At 40.0% G+C, this 21974-nt stretch overlaps 1 protein-coding gene across 3 annotated transcripts in view; it reads right to left on the reverse strand.

The window, feature by feature from the left end:
• The window catches only part of SMARCAD1 (SWI/SNF-related, matrix-associated actin-dependent regulator of chromatin, subfamily a, containing DEAD/H box 1), a 116177-nt gene that overhangs the window by 12596 nt on the left and 81607 nt on the right, over nucleotides 1-21974 (reverse strand). For all 3 annotated transcript variants that reach the window (XM_066186364.1, XM_066186366.1, XM_066186365.1), the window contains 7 exons: nucleotides 18409-18580; nucleotides 16355-16532; nucleotides 13293-13353; nucleotides 8528-8616; nucleotides 7152-7241; nucleotides 6439-6523; nucleotides 4585-4976 (listed from right to left, as the gene is read on the reverse strand). In XM_066186364.1, coding sequence (XP_066042461.1) covers nucleotides 4585-4976; nucleotides 6439-6523; nucleotides 7152-7241; nucleotides 8528-8616; nucleotides 13293-13353; nucleotides 16355-16532; nucleotides 18409-18580 — 1067 coding nt within the window. The remainder of the gene's footprint in view (nucleotides 1-4584; nucleotides 4977-6438; nucleotides 6524-7151; nucleotides 7242-8527; nucleotides 8617-13292; nucleotides 13354-16354; nucleotides 16533-18408; nucleotides 18581-21974) is intronic.

Raw genomic sequence — 21974 nt, forward strand, 5'->3', positions numbered from 1 at the left:
CAAAATAATAATAATAAATAAATCCATGAACACTGGTAATAGTCACTGCAGAGAAAATCCACAGCTGCTGCAGGCAGTAATTCAAGTAGGAGACAACAACAGCATCCCAATCTTCTCTCAAAACTCCAAATACTCCTTACACTTGGCCCACTGCAAACTGTGTGAATCCACACTGAAGGTCCTCATTGCAGCTCCTCACATTGTGAAACTTGAAACCTTAAGAGATAAAAATTCTCTGAAGAGTTTCTAACGTAAAATACAAGCACTTGAAACCGAGGCAACATACCGGGCAAAGACAGCTTTGAAGGCCAGGCATACTAACAGAACAAAACCCCAAAAGGAAGGAGGGAAAAAAAACCAAAACGAAACAAAAAAAAAAAGGCGCCCTGATTCTCATTAAGATGCCCTTTAAAATAGACCCTATTAGATACTAAAGGTATAAGAAGAAAGCATAATGCAGGTATCAAGGCAAACAAATGAACCTATACTGAAGGTTACTGCATTTTGCCATGGGTGTGTCTGGGGCTCAACATTACTTGTTTCCAGTTCTAACTCTAACCACAAAGGTAGTCAAACTGGACTTGGGCATTGTGCCAGGTTGTCTGTGGTCACCAAGTACTGCCAGTACAAAGAAGCCTTTCTTCCACCACTTGATTCCTCAAGTTCACACTAGCTACTGTGTGTTTTCTTCCTCTTAATTTCAGATCTTCATCACGTTATGAATTTTTTACGTCAGACACAAGCAGCCTGAAGTTGTACCAAAATAGGCCCTTCGGGCCCCTTGATTTCTCCTAAATTTCATGTGGAGCCATCTGCAGAAAGTGTAAAACCTACCATTAAATATGTTTCTGCAGTAACTGGGGTCATATTTGTAATTAGAGTATTTTCTTGAGTAGTTATGTTTGTTTCACTGTCAAGAACAGGCACCTTTGTTTATTAATAAAGAATTGAAGTATACAAGATGCTTTGGATTCATCATTCTTGTATTAAAACAGAACTAGTTTTCACAGAGATTTTTATGAATTTAGACCAGGGATCTGTTAAAATTTAGCACAAGACTTTATATGTATATATCCTCCAAGAATTCCTTCCATAAAAAAGGAGTCATTTGATCCAGCTATTATGTGTTAAGTAACTCACCAATATTACCACATTGCAGAGTAACAACAAGTTTTGTTAAGGTGACGCGTATAACCAGATTAACTTAAAATAGATTTTAAAAACAAGTTTTCATTAGAAAAAGATTTTAAACATAAATGGATTGAGGCAATTGCAGTTTGAGGATATGTTTTTGTTTGTGTTTTTTCCATTTTAAGCAAACCCCAGAAAGTTTACCAACACTCATAGGTTGGACCAGGCTAAAGTGCACATGTCAACACCTGTAAAAAGGTTTTCCAAACAGACATTTCTATTTAGAAATAAAGAAGAGCACGGTTTTTAATAGTGCCTACAAAATTTCGACATTTGTTAGGATGACTAAAGCTTTGGTTGGCATGAATAGAAATCCTGTAATCCATAAATAAAGGTGTGGAGAATTGAGCCATCTGTTATTGACAGAAATTGTATTGTTTCATGTCAGCACATTAACAACCACATCCAAGTTGCAACAAGAAGTACTTTAGCCACTGGTTTGCATGTGAAACACAGGGTGTTACCCCGCTCAGAACATAAAGCAGATCCACAGGTGGCCTTTGCTTTCTAGAGATTGACATCCTCCCAAGTTCAGCTTTTTTCAAATGAGGCCCAAAAATGTGAGACCATCATAGAAACTGAACCCATAAGCCTTCCCAGCACACTTGGAACTGCCACACCAGCACACTCTGCCTGGGCTTACTACAAGATGACGAAGGCTTTCCCTTTAATGCCTAAGGGTGAAAGTCAGCCTCAGCGTCAATCAACAAACACCAGTTCCACTGTAAGCAGTCTTCTATTGCAAACCTGATGCATTTGCTGCTTCCCTTCAGCTGGCTTTGGTGCATGGTTCTGGAGCTTGTACATGACAAACATGGTCCTGTGCCAGGCCAGGAGTTGGGCTTTGATATTTGGAGCTCATCCCTGCCTCTCCTCGTAGCTCTCACAGCCATGCTTCCTGCTGACCACCCTTTAGTTTGTCTACCACTCATCTGCTCCCCTTGTATTCTGATCCCTAATTCCCAGCTGTGCAGAGCTGCTCCTCATTATCTCCCATTTGCCCATCACACCTCCTCTTATGTCTCAGCTCCATGCTTGGGCTTTGCAGAAGCACCTGCGCCCACCCTTGCAGAGCCTCTGCCTCAGAAAGCAGTGTGCAGCTTTTGATTGTGAATATGATGAGCACTGAGAGAGGTGTTCTCAGAAAACACATCCCTGTTTCTTTTGTTACCTACTGCTTTCCCTGTGCACACAATGGATTCTGGAGAGAGGCCACCGGTCCTAGCAGACCTTGTTCACTTCTCCAAGGAGACAGACACCTAAAGCCCCAAGGACATATATGAGTACACTTTATACAAGCTGGTGTTTGAGAGGAGGCTCTCCCAGCCAGTCATGTCCAGCACTAAAGACTGGATAAAACTTTCCTGGAAAACATACTTGACCTATAGTGTAGGCATTTCTAAACTGCCAAATGAATTAATCTTTGTGAGCAAGGACAATTTCAGCTCTCTCCATTTATTTTGAGAGCCATGTCTACAAAATCTTTTTCTATGTGTTTGAAGCATCACTAGATCAAGTTAAACACTCGAAATATTTACTCCAAGAGTAATTATTTCCAAGTGCTCTTATTAACCTTATGAGCTTATGAAATTAATTTAAATCCTCTTGGAAACGAAATAGCTTGGCCCAACTTAAAAAAACCCATCTAGAATAAAAAAAAAATTCTCATTTAAGTTTTCCTGGAATAAAACATTCAATTTACAAATAAGTGGCTTTAGTTTTAATCTCAGACTGAGAGTCTTAATATCTTCCTCAAATCTAATAATGAACACATGGCAACAACTTGTATAGTACTTCACATTGTGTGACACAAGATACCATTACAGTAAAAAGAGACCTTAAAACCAAGGCAATTTCTTTAATTCTCTAACTGAATCACTTCTCTTCATTATTCTGACCACCCTTATTAACTGGTAGGAAAAACTCTGGGTTACTGAGCTACTGGATCTTTATAAACAATTAAATCCACACTGATACAAAACATCTGCTAAAATCTCCTGCAAACCACTTCTACTCTGGGCAAGTATTCACAATACTACATAAACATGTGGCTGCTGACAGCAGCAATCTTCATGAAAGACAAATTTTGAACGCAAACAGGCCCATGCAGCTTTTTACTGTAAAATATTTTACACAGAGAAAAGAAGAGCCCTGTAGCAAATACTTCTGCAAAGAATTAAGCTCAGACAAAATCCAACAAGTTTAGAAAGTAATAGCTGTATGACAGATGTTCTGTGAGAAGCCAAAGGCTCGGGGCAAAACAGATTTCTTTTGCAGCATACCAGTAGCTTGTATTTTTTTCAAGTATCGTCCTCTTGTCTCCCCCCTCCCCTTACAACTCAACATACAAAAAGCATTTTGTTTTCCTTAAAATTCTATTTTGTATCTCTTACTGTATTGTGGTAACATATTTCACGCACTGAATAATAAATGTTACTGTTTTACACATATTGAAGAAGTTCTTGCATATACAGTAGGGGGGTTCAGAATGCACACTGATGAAAAAACACCAATTACTCTGTAAAAAGGCCTGTGCACAGTTACTGCTTTAAAATCCAAAGCACTAGTACATTAAATCAAGACAATCTGCTGTAACGCACTTCAAATTTCTCACCAGGACATCACTCTTAGCAGGTCTGAGGACTTGCAGTTAACTGAAACTGTATGAAATGTGAAGTCTACAAAGGAGCCATGGTAAACACCTGAAAGTAACAACGAAGCGACAGTAGATAATGTACTTACCAAGAGATACTGTTTTCCCTTCCCTGGTGGATTGTGGCTTAGCCTTCTGATGCTTTACCTTTCATTAATAAAAAACACAACAGCTCACTCCACTACAAATGGCTGCATTGCTTAGCTAGCAAAACCATGCTAGACACTAAGCTGCAGTATAATAAAGGCACAAAAGGAAAAAAAAAAAAAAAAAGAGAACGACCATTTCTTGTCTGAAACTGAAAATATCCATGCTGGCTTCTTCAATCATGGAGCTACCCTGGAAGCTGCTGCTGCTACACAAGTGTCTGCAGTAAAGGTCCTGCCACGTTCTTCCCTCCTGCATGGGTTTTCAGCTACAAGAGCTCAGAACAGGCTAGCAAACACCTCCCTTCTCACAGTGAAAGCTCTAATTTCTCCTTCTGCAGTGAAATGAACCAACTTTCTGTGCTACAGAGTGAGTGACAGTAATGTCAGCCAATCAGCTTGAGTTTTCCAGAAAAATCACCCCTTAATTCATTCAAAATCAGGTCATATGACACTATTTGAAATGCTATTGGCTTAGGAGGAACATAGCATTTTAGCTTAATGAGGATAAGGCCACCCATCTAAGCCTCCCTAGGCTGAAGCCACCTTGACTCTAGGCAGGCTGGGGATAGGAAAGGAAGAATGCAGACCTACCAGAGCCTCCCAGCTGTTAAAGGGCCGGAGCGCTATTATCTTCTGAGCCTTTTTCTGAGAACACTGGGGAATCAGAGTCAGTTCGCTCAGGGAAGCATCCTGCAGGAAGCTGAGGATTTTTGCTTTGTAGCCATCCTCCATCACTTCGTCACCACTGCTGTAGTCCTCATCCAGGGAGCTTCCGCCATCTTCGGATGCAGACTCGTCCTCCTCGTGCTCTGTTTCTCTTTCTGCACTCCAAATGCTCCTTTTGCTCTTGTCCTTTTTCTGAAAGCCATTCTGCTCTTTCTCAGCAGCTTTCTGCTTCATTTTATCTTTACTCTCCTCCTTTTGGCTCTCAGTGGAGGCTTCAGTCCAGTCAGCAACTTTCCTTTTGGGAGGAAATTCCATATCTATGCATGCAACGCAGAAGGCAACAAGTCAATGCATATTGGCATGGGGCTGATGAAAACACAAGTTGTTCTTCCAAAATAAAACCTACAGATCTGTCAAACACAGTTCTAGTATTTAACACACAAGAACTCAACAGCAGGTGTTTCTAAGAGAACAGAAAGGAAAATCTGGATAAAATACGTAAATAGCTCCAACTGTGAGTGTAAGATAATCAAAGCTCATTTGTATAACGCTCAAATAGCAGAAGATTTTTAGTAGCCTGAAATAGAGATGATCAACATAATGTAATATTTGTGAGCTGCAGAAGCTCTGAGGTAAGAGCAAAGAGTCAAGAACTCGGATGTATCCTTAAGAAGAGATATTGGTCCCACTGCACCTGAGTGCAGAGATATTCATTCTGTCAACTTGAAAACAAGCCTTCTTCCACCAAGAAAAGTATATATTTCTTCCATTTTAATGCATTGTAGTACAGTATTCGGGGTGGGACAATGAAAATATGCATTTGTTAAAAAGGCTCAAAGAATGAGGCCATCTCCAAGCAAAATAACTCAGCTGCCTTAAAATAAGACAGAAGTTAGTTAACATAGCACAAGCAAGTAATTTTCAGAAGTGCCTTGTAAAGATTTTGATTCCTTCATTGCAAGAGAGCACCTCCAGTGCAGAAGTTTCTCTTCTGCCCAATCCCAGCTTGCAGCTGATTGAGCCCAATCCTGACATCTGCCTTCTCTGAAACAGCAGTAAGGACACAACTTCCTGAGCACTGACAGCTCTCCCCACTCGTAAAGAATGCAACTGAGAACACTACCCCATCCCAAGAACACTTAAACAGCTGATACAGCAAAACATGTACATATCTGACAGCTGTGTAGCACACTGAAAAATAATCAACTCATTAAATAGGATTTAAGTCATAGCTTGCAGAATTACTTGGAATCACTGGGTTGCTCCCTGCCATGTTTAAAGTACTGGTATTTACAGATGGGTTGCATAATTCAAGGCCTATTTCTAGTAAGTTTCTCTCCTAGAATACATTTTAAAAGGAAAAAATATCATATATCACTTGTTACCTGTCCAGTCATTTGCAATTACTGGTTTAGAAACCAGTAATTTACAATTGTTTTGTAATTGACAAAACAAACTTTCAAACAAGCAGGAAGGGAGCAGGTATCAGCTTTGACATGTACCAAACTATATTTTAAGAGATACCCATGGGTAATTACAACTTCTTATGCCTATCTGTATTAGCAAGGCGAAGATATTTACCCCTAGTTAGAGAGCAAACATAAATATAGAGAGAAATTGAGATTTCTTCTTTTATCCTCCCTGTAATACTAATTTAATATATAAGTGCAAGTTTCTAGGCATGGTGCTGTCAGGACTGTCATTGCTGGACATTCAGAAATATTTGCATCACAAGTCTGTTTTGTCCTTGGATAAAATGAATTATACATCTGTCTTTACCCTCCTCGTTGTCTGCAAATATTTTCAGGGCCTCCAGTGCATCATGAAACACCCAGTTATGTTCCTCAAGTACCTCTCTCAGCTCCTAGTGAAAAAAAAGACATTTTGCATTGTGGTGAGATAAGCACAAACTAAATTTCTATGCTTAATAACACCAGGCAAAGAAAACCCCTGTAAATCAGATGATTCAAAATAAAAGGAAATCAAAACAAGAAAACCCTTCGGTTTATTTGTACACTCAGTTTAGTCAGAGCTGCATTCCACTTTTCAAAAGTGTAAGAACACACATGAACGAGCTTTGCTTCCATCAATTTCAAGCACAGCACTGAAAGGGCTCAAAGAGTTGCTGAGAACCATCAGGTACTAAAGTAATACAAAGTGCAAAATACATTTAGCAGTCTGGGGGAGAAGAGTGAGAGAGGGAGGGATCATTTCCCCTTGCATTTTTACAATAAGTCATCAAATTTGACTATGCTAGGCTTGTCATAGGGCCAGAAATGTAGGAAGAGAAGTTCCACATGGTCTTAACCACATCCCACAGCTCTCAGTTCAGGACAAGCTACATTCTGAAGGCAGGAACAACAAATGCCTTCCTACCCTGGGCTCTTTCCAAAAGTGTTGTCCGTGTAAGGACTGTTTCAAATGGACTATCAACAGCTGCAGTTTTCTTAAGAACTCAAGACCTGATGTACCATAGGGAGACATCAGCTCACCTCCTTATCCAATCCAGGGAATGTACCTTGCAACTTCTTCACAAGCATCTCTTGCCTCTCCCATCGTCTTTTGGGTTCTGAATCATCCAGCTGTATTAAAAAAAAAAAAAGGCACCTATTAGGTTTAATACTAATTACAACTACAGAAACAGAAAAAAATCTCATCAGTATTCTTATCCTTAAAGAGCTACCCTAAATGACAAAAGCACTTAAGACAAATTCAAGCTGAAGTGATTGATCATACACAGTCAATGATCAAAGAAAGACCAAAACTTTCACAAACATAGAAAATGTCTTCAGTCGTGAACATCTCGGACTCCTCACTTGATAAGCACACAGAGTGCAAAGGCATATACCAAAATATGAATGATTTAGAACTGTCTAGTTTATTTTGCTTTAAAATCAACAGTTACTAGCAATTCTGGATGATATTTAAGGCAGAAGATGCCAGGGTTGATGATCAGATTCACTGATTAAGCATGCGGTGTTTAACCCACCACAGCCTACAAACATGTCAAATGGTGTGTTTATATTAAGATTTATGGGTAAAAAAATCCACAAATGTTATGTCATATCAAAAACTGGTAAAACTTTTCATCAACAATAGCTTCACTAACAGCTACTACCAGCCTGCAAAATGGAAGTTAACAAGTGCCAAAACTTCCATGGGCCACAAGCTGTTCTGCTTTGTAGAGAACTACATGAGTTTCTTCCTAGAGCTTTGAATGCAAAGTGGTTACAGAACTACTTGTCTACAGCAGAGATACCAACAGGCTGGATCAGCATTTACTTTGATGAAGGAAAACAAACTACATCACCCAGAGGCACTGAGTAACAGAGGATATTATTTCTTTCCTCAGTGAACCTAGAGTGTCACTAAGAGCGCAGCTTCAGTCCATAGAAGAGCTGCCCAAGTATGCTCTGGTCATAGGAATCACAAGGAAAAGCAAGATGAAGAAAAAAACCCTGCAACATCTATGGCAAAGAATAGCAGTAGATAAAGCAAATTATGTTAAATCCATGTGCTTGAGGAAATACAAGGAATGACCTGAGGAGGAAAAGTGATCCAGAGCCTGTAATTGCCACTGATGTTCACAAAACCTGACGGCACTCAGAGCCTCACACACTGCTACCTGCCATCAACTACTCCCACCAAAGTGGTGAACTGGCTGGTGTGATACAAATCCACAAGCACTAAAGAACAAAGCAGGTAATTCCATTCAGAATGACAACAATAAAAAAAGTACAAAAAAACGTCATCCAGACGGCAAGATCTGATTTGACTCAATTTTCTGATAAAACACACCAGTGTCACTGACCAAGTCAGGTAATTCCATTTATTTTACAATGCACAAAGAGAAAAGCACAGTACTTACGTAACTAGCTTTTGACTTTTTAGCAACTTGCTCATTTTCAGTTTTGCAATCTGTGGGAGAATCTCTCAGTTTTCTTTTACCAGAGGCAGCTTCAAAAAGAATTGAGATAGAAAAGAAGAATTAGTTCCTTTCATTAAGTTCACCCCCAAACAGTATGGTATTTTAATTACTACAACAATGTAGAAGCTACTCATTACCTGCACAATGTTTACCAGTCTCCCTAACAGTTTCCTACTACAGACCACAGACACACTGAAACTTGGAAGCAAAGCAGCTGCTTGAAGGTACATGTTTATTTACCTCTAAGTTATCTTCAGCAGTCTGGCAATTAATCAAGTAATTACCTCTCACATATAACAACTGAAATAGCATTTTACTCTTCTTTTTTAATAATTGCCACATGTTATTACACACAAGTTGCACAAAGGTGTATCTGCGTCTGGTTTTATTCAAGCTGCTATTTCTTCCAGGCTGAAGCCCATCTGTGTGTTGGAATATGTACATCACTGCCAATCTGGATGTGCTGATGAGTGATTTCTGGCTCAGGTGCACACCAGAGCAGTTACCAAATGCTTTTCAACATTAAATCCAGACTTTTCAAAGAAAACTATGCATATTAAGTCTGTGATAACCTTATCAGTTACAAATAGTCCACATGAGCCACAACTTTCTGACTATCTTTGGGCCCTGGCGATTATCAAGAGATTATCATCTCAGCATTAAGGCCTGCCCAGCCAGGTGCACTTCCAGCCTGCTGCTGTGCACAGCCCATGAAGGCAAGAGCACATTACCAGTATTTCTGCACACCAGCTTGGCTTGAAGCAGCATTACCAGAACAAATTATTGTGAACATTCCTAGTCCATGATCTGAAATAGTACAGAAAGTTAAAACTTCTCTAGAGCAGTAAGTGCCTGCAGAGCTTTGGCCAACCTCTCCTCCCAGCCTGCCCTGGGAGACCAGTGAATAAGCACACTCACACACACACAAAAAGTACATTTGCTTTCCCATCCAGAAGACTGTCTGGATGATCAAAATAGTTTTAACTCTGGAACATTAAGTAGCCAAACTTTTGTACAAGAAGACACTTTGTGTGGAAATACTGCCAAATAAATTTTCTGCTATAGTCATTCACTCTGACTTCATCAGAGAAGTGGTATATAAATATTGTAAAAAATAAACTATTAAAGCATCCCAAAGAACAGTTAAGTACTAGCAACTCTTCCTTATACTATATCCTAAGGATACAGTGAGAGACACCAGAAAATATTGTTAAGATTTTTTTCAAAGTCTATGTATTTATATATATTTAGGTAAAAATATCATAGAATCATAGAATTTTTTGGGTTGGAAGGGACACTAAAGATCACTTGGTTCCAAACCCCTGTTGTAGTCAGGGACACCTTTCACTAGATCAGGTTGCTCAGAGCCCCATCCAACCTGGCCTTCAACACTTCCAAAGATGGCGCATCCACAGCTTCTCTAGGCAACCTGGTCAAGTGCCCTCCCCACTCTCACAACAAAGAATTTCTTCCTGATTTCTGTCTAAACCTACCCTCTCAGTTTGAAGCCATTCCCCATTTTTCTAACATTACATGCTCTTGAATATAGTCCCTCTTCATCCTTCTTGTACTGGAAGGCCACAGTAAATACAAGAGGCACCGTTCAAAGCATCCAGAGAATGTGCCAGTGGCGGCTCTCCTTCACCATTCAGACCTTGACCTTTCTGCCCAAGACCTAATTCAAGCAATATTGCCAGGAAAATGCCTGCTACTAGCTTAAGTTTGAGAAATGTGGGTTGTCCTGATATCCAAACTAGGAGCAGCCAGGCTGCTGCTGGGTCAAGCACTGTAAGTCATTGGAGCCCTCCTGTTATTATTTCTTAAGCTCAATTAACATTGTACTCAGGATGGATAATTCTAAATGTGAACAGTGACCCAGCAAACTTCTTTACCCTAAAAAAATACATGGGCTGGATATAAGAGTATTTCAAAGATTTTCCTGCTTTTAGATCATGGGCTGAGCACTCAATAGCCTTTGAAGGATACCCCATCATGAGCAATTTTAGAGGCAATTGAACTGAAACAAAGGATCTGGAAAATCATAGTCTCAGGAACCTATAAACACAGAATTATTTAAAAGTCAACCTGTGGTCTTTAGAAACCCACCACATTTGCAAATGACAAAAAACCCCCCAACTTACTGAAGACATCCAATTTGAAAAGTACACTTAATTTTTCCTTCCTGTGTTAAGGGAGTATACGGCTGAAGGGATGAAGAAACTCTCACTGTTAGACAGGAATAACCCTTGGAGTGTAGGCAGGGCACACCAGGCCTTCCAGAGGAATCCTTGTTCTCCCCATAAATTTTCTAACTAATGTGCAATAAGAAAAGCAGCTCCAAGGTCTCAGACTTTAGAGGAGCATCTGTAATTATTTCCTCTGTGTCCAAGACACTCTGTTACTTGCTGCTACCTCTAACAAAAAAACCCCAAAAAACCCAAAAAACCCAAAAAAACCCAAAACACCCCAAAAAACCCAAAAAATCCCAAAAAACCCCCAAAACCCCAAAAATCCCAAAAAACCCCAAAAACCCCCAAAACCAAAAAAAAAACCCAAAAAACCCCAAAAAACCCCCCTATTTATTACTGTGACTTTCCTCAAGATAAAAGAAAACAGTAATTTCTGACTGCTCAAAAAGCAGTGAATACCAGACAGATTTACATGAGGCTTCAGCTCAGAAGCACACCCACCACTTTCATGGTTCTCAAGATGCACAGAAAACAACACCAAAAACAAATCACAAACACCAGGTATTGCTACAACTTCCCATCTTAGACACATATTTTCAATGTGTCACATCTGATCTCTGTACCTTTAAAAGAACTGCACTGTTCCTCATTTTAGCTCTAGACAACTATTGAAACCAAGCTATAAACACAAGTTTTTTGTCCTTTTGAACGGACAGAAAAACTCAAGGATATTGTGGTCACACTTTCTCCACAAAGCTGTGCTTCACAAAACTGTGTCTTGCCTTGACCTCTCACACAGTCAACATTTCACAACAAGTAAAGCATATCTGAAATTGACACAGTTAAAGCAGATGTTCAGTAATGTCTCCATTTTCAAAAAATGTGTCCAAAATGAGGTGATTTATACCATTACTGTCAGGCATGCTTACTCCTAACTAAATATTTTATACAACAGCTGTGATTATTGAGAATTTTCCTGCCAGGAAGACTGGCTCATATGAAAAGGATGCAAAACAACATTCTTAAATCAACACAAAAATGGCCAAAAGGCAGGCCTACATACCAGAAATCAAAGTGATTTAGTTCAAACACTGTGCACTGCAACAGAGTTAAAGGATATATAGTAGCTTAAATTGGATTAATATTTATAAAAACCCTTGAAAAGCAATCTGTCTTCCAGGAACAGCAGCACTCACTGTATTTCTCAAAACATGCAAGCCTTGTTTCCCATTGACAGTATCCAAGAATTTCCATCTATAGAACCTGACCATGCACACAGAGACAAACTCAAAATGGTTTGGTTGATTAATAAAACACCATCAAACAACACAAAACACAAAAGCTCAACACAAACCCTTCACTCAAATTACCCTGAATGTTCTTAAAGCTTATTGGAAATTGTTAAAAATCTTTGCACTTTTATTTGAAAATAAGAAAATGAAAATACAGTAAGTACAACAAGGGGAATTAAATAAGCAAAAAAATTTGTACTTTAAAAACAAGAGTACTTCAAAAATAACAGTTCTCCCTCAGCGAACACTTTGTCCTAAACATGTTGCTCCAGATCCATAGGATCCTGCACAAAGATGCATGAACTACTCAGAACAACTAAATAATCAGGAGTGATCATAAATAGCTTTTTCCATCATTTCCATGAAGATCCCTCAGGAAAACCTTGGACAACTGAACTATAAACAGATGGTTGATCTGCTTTCTATAATATCAGCATTCCACTCCTCCCTGACCAGCTCCAACAAATCAAAAATATAAGACAAGACTTAACCACGGACTTGGGTGATGTCAACCAAGAATTATGACCCTCTTACACATCTAACACTTACAGCACACTCCCACAAAATGTGTTGGGTTTTTTGTTTCGCTTTCTTGTTTCGGTAACAGTATGAGACTGCATAAATTGAGATGCAGAACAGACACCCCTAAACAAGCTCAGAGGATTCAAAAGCATGGTTTGAGTTACATTTTGCTAGAGAACCAGAGGGACCTGTCTAGTGTTTAAGACTAACAGTTCTTATTCAGAATTACAAGCAGGTCTTGAAAACAGCCTGAACAAAAAACTGTGATAGGCTTTGATACAAACAGTAGCTACTTATTAATGACTACATACCCAGTATATTTCTTCCATACTACCAGACTGCTCACCTGGAACACTTAGAATTACTTCTGCCAACCCTTTACTATTTGCCTCAAGTTCTGAACAAAGAAGGAACCAGCAAGAACAGAACCATTTAAGAACCCACAGGCAAAGCAGTCCTGAGCTTCACAGAACAAATTCCCCTTTCGAGTTTTATTTACAGATTTTTGGTCCACATCCTCTTTTCATCCTTCTCCCTGCAAAGCCTGTAAATTCAGTTTTGTGTTATTACAATAAACAAACAACACTGTGACTTTTAGCAGAAGCTTTACCACTTTTTACTCCCAACCAATTTCATTGAATTAGCTACAGCTTCTAAAGTTTGGTGTTTTTTTGTTCAGTGGAGTTTTTTTGTTAAACATACCTTTATTGAGCTTCAAACCAGCAGCTATTGCTTCATCCATTGTGCATGCTGATTCTATCAGCTGCAAAACAAAAAAAAAAGGCAACTGCTAAGTGTAGAAATTTAATCTAGCTGAACAGAGGAAGACAATGCTGGATCAGCTGTGACTGAAAAAAAATCCCAAATACACATGTATTATAAAATCTAAGAGCAAAACCAAGAGGTATCAAATTACCTGGACTGATCACATAAGCTGTATTTAGGAACACTTTAAAACACATACTGGAAACATTTTGAATACAATGTCATTTATTATCGCTTTTTTCCCTACTTCATAAACATACCCTGCATATTAACTAAGAAGCTTTTTTTCAAAGACTATTCAATGCTACTATCACAAAACAACATAATAAAACTACCTAATTTACTAACTCAAAGTGTCTGAATACTACTGTAATGTACTGGTCCATTTCCTCTAAGTGGATGAAATGCATCACATGCCTGAAGGTTTATCAATACATCCTTGCAGTCCTAGATTGCTTCTCCATCCACATGTAATCTCAACATAGATCTGTTTTACAAACTGCATGTTGAGACTCTTAGAAGGATTTCTTCAAGTGTGGTAAGAGCAACAGAAGCAAATGGCCTAAATGTTACAAATAAGAAAAAACCGCACAAAAAATGAAGTTATGAGGAATCCTCATTCCCAAGTATCAGTTCACATTTGGAAACAGCATCTAACAATTTTGCTACAATGGTACAATTTCCTTTTTAAAAGGCTCATGATTTTTTTCCTTAATAGCCTTCATCAGTTGTGCCAAGTTTGTCAGCACAGCCTGCACCAGATCCTTCATGAAGGAACAAATTGCCTGATATTCTTCTGCCCTCCTTCAAAAATGCTGCAGCGATGTAACTGCAGAAAAAATTCTGCACAGCCTCCATTTTCTACAAAATTCTGCTGATACAGGAGCTGTCTTGCATTCTCCTGAAAACAAACACCATGAGCTTCACATGCTGCTCAGTAGATAAGTCACAAAGCAGCAGTTAGACACAACACATAGCATTTCTAGCAAGTTACTAAGCTACAATGAACTTCTATCAGTCTTTGAATCAAAAATATTCTACGCAGCCAAAAACTGAAAGAGATACATTCTTTACATACACAACAAATTTTAATTACAATGTTCAAGAGAAAAATTCAGAAATTGCTACTTGTAATTTGTTCTTCCCAAAATAAAGGGAGCCTAAGCATAAAGCTTGATCCACTGGAAAACAAAACACCCAGCAAGGAGCACCAGGAAAAGGTCTGTATTTCTTCAATGCCGTTTCAACAACCAGGAAGCTTTACAGATTAATTTAAACGGATTCAGCTTTATAAATTACAGCTAGTGAAAACCTAGTTACATATTAGCATTGAAAAGCAACCTTGCTAAAAACACCTTGTACTGTACTGAAGGTATTTTACTGTAATGAGCTACCATACCTCACTTGCAAGGAGTTACCTGTACATTTGTATTGTACACAGGACAATGGCCAAGAGCTCTCACGTTCACACGTCAGCATAATCAGAATACATTACAGTAAGTTCAAACCCACCCTTTGCCTCAGTGGAAGTGCTGAAGTCTTTGCATGACAAATGCCATAAACGCAAACCTGCACAGCGTTTCATCTACTGGAAGATGGCAGTGATTTCACTCATTCTGCATTTCATCAGTTAGCTCATCCCAACAACAGCAGTTGCCAACAGTTACCAACTGAGACAGCCATAATTAAGCTTGAATGTCACAACAAAGAAATACTTGAAAAATTTTCCATACACTGGAGTTCACTGTTGTTGAACCTACCTAAAGGTGTTTATTTGAAGTGTGTGTCTATATATTTGTTTTTATAGATATCCAAGTTCCCACGTACGTGGAAATGATACACAGCTATACTTCCCCTAAAATGTTACTCTCACCCATTTGCTATTAACAAAACAACACTTAAGAGCTGCACTGTGCTGGCATGGCCAGGTTTGACAGTGGCAGGGGCTACACAGGTGGCTTCTGTGAGAAGCCACCAGAAGCTTCCTCACATCCAAGAGAGCCAGTGCCAGTCAGCTCCAAGACAGTCCTGCTGCTGGCCAAGGCCAAGTCTACCAGTGACAGGGGAAGCGTCAGTTAAGAAGGAAGGAGGGTAGGGAAAAGGGGAGGAACAACACAGCTTCAGCAGGAGAGAGGAAGGGGAATTCATGAGAGAACAACAGCCCTGCAGACACCAAGATCAGTGAAGGTGGGGCTGGAAGTGCTCCAGCTGCTGGAGCAGAGATTCCCCTGCAGGCCATGGTGAAGCCCATGGTGAGGGAGCTGTGCCCCTGCAGTCCAAGGAGGTCCAAGGTGGAGCAGAGATCCACCTGCAGCCCATGGAGGACAGCAGAGCAGATCAATGTTCAAAGGAGGCTGTGACATTGCGGGAAGTCCCCCTGAAAGCAGGGTCCTGGCAGGACCCATAGAGAGATAAGGGCCCACACTGGAGCAGGTTTGCTGGCAGGACTGGTGACCCTGTGGAAGGGACCCACAATGGAGCAGCTTGTTCCTAAAGGGACTGCACACCATGGAAAGGGATCCAACTATGGAACAAAGGAAGGATGTGAGGAGTACTCGTGCTGAGGGCTGATGAACTGACTGCAGTCCTCATATATCCCATACCCAGGCACTGCTGGTGGGGGGGGGGGGGGGGAAGGAGATAGAGAAAAATCACAAATACAGTTATATCCCAAAATAAGGGAGGGGTGGAGGGAAGTTGTTTTAAGAATTGGGTTGACTTCTCATTACCCTACTCTGATCTGACTGGTAATAAATTAAATCTTTTCCGTAAGTTGAGTGTGTTTTGCCCATGACAGCAACTGGTGAGCGATCTCTCCACGTCTTTATCATGATCCATATCCAGCTGAGAAGCAGAGTGACAGAGCAACTTTAGTGGGCACCTGGCATCTACACAGCATTAACTCACTACAAGAGTGTACCCTGTAACCAAGTCAGAAGCTTAGAAAAACTGCCTATAAAATAATCGTCAAAATAAATGAAAGAACTGAGCATTATTACTTTTAATAACTCTTGGTCACTTCTTTGGGGAAAATGTTCCTTCATTGTTTGCAGCTTTGAGTCTCTGGTATCTTCTTCTACATCCTCTTTGATAGCTGGCTGCTGCTTCCCACCATTTACAAGTGCCAGCTCAGGCATTTCCTTTTCAGGCTGGTCATCATCATCAGACGGTTCAGAGCTACAGTATATGGGGGAAGAAAAAAAGAATTAACACTTATTTTTGCTTATGAATGTTTTACTCTACCAGAACATTACTGTAAATGAAAACCAACAGGATTCCACAAAATGCATTTAGATGCATTCAGTAACACTGAATCAACTTGTATGTGTTAGATTCTACTTTTTTCCAACGGAGTCCAGACAGTGACTTTCTAGCAGCAAAACCTGTGGCACGCTTTCGTTAGGGAAGATGGGTTTTCTACTCTGAACTTTGCGCTTTCTGTTCTGTACCTTGTTCAGAACAAGGGAAGCTAGGATACTCTGCAAAAAGGAAGTAAACACCCCAAAAAACCCCACAAACCCCCCAAACTAGGTAACACATGCACTAAAATGCACAATGAATTGACTGATTTTACACAAAGCCAGAATTCAGCACAAGCCAGAGCTCCTAAGTCTGAACAGATCCCAGCTAACTCCTGCCATGCTCTCCATTTGTTTGTTAGCTCGACCAGAACAGCTCCCTAGGATCTGTACACCTCAATCAGCATCGGAGCCAGCACACTGCGACAAAGTGTCAGGCACTGAGGTGCCTGGTGGCTACATGGGAATGCTGAGGAGTACAAGAGATGTTCATGTTCATCAGTTCCACCAGGAGTCACCTTGCTGTCCACCTGTAACTCCCACCAATCACAACACAGTATAGGAATAGCAAGCAGTAGCCCTGCAAGTTGCATCCTGCATGCCTTATCAGCATCAGCTGCACATGGTACAAAACCACTTGAACTGCTTCCAGGTGGGATTGATCCTAGAAGCACAGTAACTACATTTACACAGCACTGCATACAAGCCAATTTAATGAATGCAACCAGCTGGCCACCTCTGTCTCCTTGCACAATATACAACTTAAATCACAGGCAGAAGCAGAAGCTCACTTGTAAATGCTAGATTTTTTTCTTCTCCTTTTCAAGTAGCTGCCTTACGTAGAAACTTAAGTTGAAACTAAAAAAAAAACCCCAAACAACACCAAACATCAGAATTTCAGGTAACAGCAGCAGGAAAATGCATTATTTCACTTCTGCTCTAAACCCCCAGTAACTCCATGCCCTGTGTATGACTGCAAACCTGACAAGAGACTACACCTGTTAAGGCTTCAATTCCCACAAAAGTTTTCTGCCCATTAATTCAACTAGACTATCAAAAAAGCAGGTTAAGCCATCTTATTTTTGCTTAGCACAAGAACATCTAGAGGGCACAATGACCTCACAGACATATAACTAGTAGGAGCTCCTTTAAACTGTTCCAAATGGCTGCAGATGTCTATCTACATCTTGTCCTACCTGTTCTCTCAACGCTGCCTTTTTAGCACACACACACGTGACTCCTGCACAGTGACTCTTCCCTCCGAGCACATTCAAAATTATAAATTTCCAAATCACTTAGGAATGAAATAGTTTTCACTATGCATAGGAAACACATTGTGCAACTTATACTTAAGTTTACCTCAGTACTCATCCTACACACTGAAGCTCTATTTGCTTCCCTGTCAAATATAGCTGCATATACAAAAAAAATCAACTCCAACAGCTTAAAATTAGTAAAGCAAGTGTTTTACAGTAACGTTTTCAAGTTGCACTAAAAGCATTTCAGAAAGGCAAAGGCACAAATCTGTAAATGAACAAAATCACACATTTCAACATCACAGAACTCCTTCCTCTGAGAAAATGTTTTAGCTGGATACCCCTTCCCCTGTAAAACCAGTAAAGTTTAGTTAGGAGCAGCTGAATCCCAAAGGAGTAAAGCAGAAGCCAAGGCAGGCTCTGATTTTACTTCAGTGTTTCAGCTGAGAGCAGCCCAGGAGGGCACAGGGACAGGACAGGGAGCGGCTCAAAGCGTACATTAGGGCCACCTCTCTCCTCGCAGCCCGCGTTTCTTTGGCAGCGCCGGCGTCTCTTGGCTCCTCGTCCTCACTGTCGGACACATCAAAGAACTGCACCCCTCGATGGCGCTTGAAGTAAGACTCTTTCCTTGTCCTCTGAGCTTCAGGAGTTTCTGGGATGGTGGAACACTCTGTGCAAGCCATTTCAATGGAAGAAAAAAGAGGAGACAATGACTTAACACTTCAAATATTTATTTGAACTTAGAGCATCAAGTAGCTGTGATTTCTTTCAGAGACACAACAGCCACTTAAACAGAACTCACATTCTCATGCATAGAAAATTCCTGTAAGCCATATTCCTTAAGGTGGACACTTACCTGGCAGAGGATCTACAGCCCTCTTACATCAATCAAACAATTTTTATACTACAAAGTTGAAGAAAATATGCATTTTAAGTTAATAACTACTTACAAATAAATAAATAAATACTTATTTTTAGATAAATGAATAATAAGTAAAGTCCTCCGAACTACTTCCAGGCTGATAGATACACATGGATAGAAACATAGGCATATTTCTCTCTTTTCTCTATGAAGAGAGAAAAACTGATGCACAGAGCAGAGAACACGACAGCTGCAGAGAGCATTTTCTGTGTGAAAGAAATCTTGTGGAAAAGAAATTCAAAATAACTCACTGTGGCAACACTAAATGAACGGGGGAAAAAAGATAAACCCTAGAAGTTATTTGCTGACACATGAATCTGCACAGGCTTTGAAAGGTAAAGGCACCCAATACACTAAAAAATATGGTGCCAAATGTTACAGAGGACGCTACAGAAAAAAAACCCAACAACTTTAAAATGGAGCTTAATAGTGGTTAAAGGGATGGAGGTGAATGCAACTCAGTGTCCATGAAGAAACATCAACAAGGGTTCAATGACAGTACAAAAGAGCATTAAGACTTCAGGTTGTTAAAGAAACTTCCCTGTCCAACCACCCAGGAGCCACTCTGGCAGCACCTGAGCTGGAACCGAGACTCCTTTGCAGCTACAGATCCCACACTCACAGATTCACATTGGGTTTCCCAGAGCAGTCTCAGATGTCCAGATTCCCTACATCATTTAATCATGGTGCAATAACAAAATCACAGCTCAAACTGGTGCCTCTGAGGAGCAATCCCAAACAAAAAAACCTGGGCTTTTACACCCTCACAGTCTAAGTGCAGGAAAATCTGGAGTGGCCACTCCCCTGGCTGGCCCATGGGTATACCTGGGACCTTTGCGCAAGGGGTCAGCAGTGCCACCCAGAGCTCAACCTGCAGCCACACACTGAGCTACCTGCACTGAATGGATCCCTCAACAAGATGACCTGACACAGAAAAAATCCAGGATAAGAGGCAGGAGAGTCAGCCACAAACTCCTGGGACAGTTGTGCTTTAGAGATACTACCGTCAGTGGAAGTCCCCATAGAAAAAGATCTTAAATTCTCATAACACAAAGAAAGCATCACAGGCATCCTGTCCCCTCTAACACATCCATCCTTTCTTAAAACTCATGCCTGTGAATCAAGCGTCAGTGGTGCTGCTAACTCTGGAACCAAAACTTTGGCTGAAAGTAAAAGTAGTTTCTTCTGCCTCCATTCCCTAATGCAGAAACTTGCTGAGTCGAATTACCAGAGTGTAACATCAGTTTGCAAAGCTGATTTGCCAGCAGACAGTAGACACAGATGAAGCTAGAATAAACTCATCTGATAGTCAAATGCAGAAAGGAGCTACATGGCATCGAATTCCTTCATCTGTGATAAAAGATCCAATTTTAGCTGAGTTATCAAAATCTAAACCTTTTCTATCACTTTCAAAACACAATACAGGATTATGATAATGATTTTTAGAAGAGGCATAAGTCTAAGTTTGCAAATGAATCTTATTTTGAAAAGCCCATACACATGCAAACTTAGGAATGCCTAAAAACTATTAGTTCTGAAGCAGTAGGACACTATTCCAAGACAGACCTCCCTGCATCCAAGACCAACATGTTGGCAGTTGAAGCTTCCTGAGCAGTACTTTCTTCTATCTGTCCATCTTAGGAAGATGTATTGTGCTTGATGCAGCTGCTTCAGCGGAATTTTAGATGAACACAGGAGAGGAGCAAAAGAGACCTTTGGGAACATTATGAAGTTGGGTTATCAGGGCAAGGGCCATCACAATAGGATGGAAATACAAAATGCATTAAAAACCCCATGATTTCATATAAAAACAGGTCTGTAAGAAACATGAGAACTTCACATCTATACTGAATTAACAGAATGGATCAAGGATGTTTTCATGGATCTTTGCTTTGCAGGTTAGACTCAATTCCAAACATATTCCCCTTGCAAGCAGCATGCCATGGAAATGACAGGTACTCATGACAACTATGCTAAGAGGCATCCTTGCTGAATTTTAAAAAAGAACACAAGGAAATTTTACAAAAATATGATGGTTTTAAAAGTCATTTTATTCTTTACAGTATAAACCTTAGACAAAGTTTATATTTAAATAAAGAGTATTTACTGTTGCACTTAGCGATTTCTCATTTTATTTTTATTTGGTAATTGCTGTCCAGTCTTCATGACAGCTCCTAACTCCCATACTTATAAAATGCTGAGTTATGTGGAAAAAAAAGCATCCTCCCTCTCAAAAAAAAAGCCCAGTCATCTTCCCTTCCTCCACCTATTCCACAGAAGAGTCCCCTACTAAGTGGGAGGAAGCAGAAATCACACATGTAATAAGGAGTCCTCATATTTAGAGCAAACTTTAACCTCGTAGAGTAGTAACAGATTAAAGTTATTGCCACAACATGTAATTGTTGGAGGCAGAATTTTCTGATTACAGGCAATTCAAAAGAACTATTAAGGAATGCCTGCAATCATAAGACCAGTATTTGACACTGAGGACAGAAACAGGAGCACTCATAAGCATCCCTACATACACACATTAACACCAACACCAAAATGCAACAACAACCAATTTTTGCTATCATAAAAAGAAAATACACTGCCCTATAATTCCAAACAAAACCTCCTACACAAACTATATACCACACTCCGAGAGAGCCAGCTCCTCCTCTCCTAAGTGAAAACAAAGGTAAAACCAAAGCAAAAAATGAGGTACTACTTAAGAGGCTTAGCACATTTACTAACATTGTCCAACAAGCATTGTCAAATAGAAAATTACTCCCACCCAGTTTTGGAAAGCAGTATCAAGCACATGCTGCTCAAGTCTACAAGGTAATAAGTATTGCCTTTTTCAAGGAAAGTCTTTTCCACTAGCTAAAATAATCCTAAATGTCAGTATTACTCTAAAGTACTTCTTAAAGCAGCCCTTTAAAAATGATGATTACTTCAACATAACTGTCCATGAACCCTTAGAAAACTTCACTAGGATCTGCAGTCAACACTTTTTTCAAGAAATACTCTAAGTGGAATGACACTCTATGAACCAAGACATAAGCAAAAGACAGAACTTCCTCAGATCCTAAAGAAAATGACAACAGAACAAAAAAGAGCAATCCCAGTGCAAGTGAGGCCTGAGCACTATAATCTCAAA

Source organism: Chamaea fasciata, unplaced genomic scaffold (assembly GCF_029207755.1).
Source record: "Chamaea fasciata isolate MVZ Bird 193981 ecotype frontalis unplaced genomic scaffold, bChaFas1.0.hap1 SCAF_6, whole genome shotgun sequence".
NCBI lineage: Eukaryota > Metazoa > Chordata > Aves > Passeriformes > Sylviidae > Chamaea > Chamaea fasciata.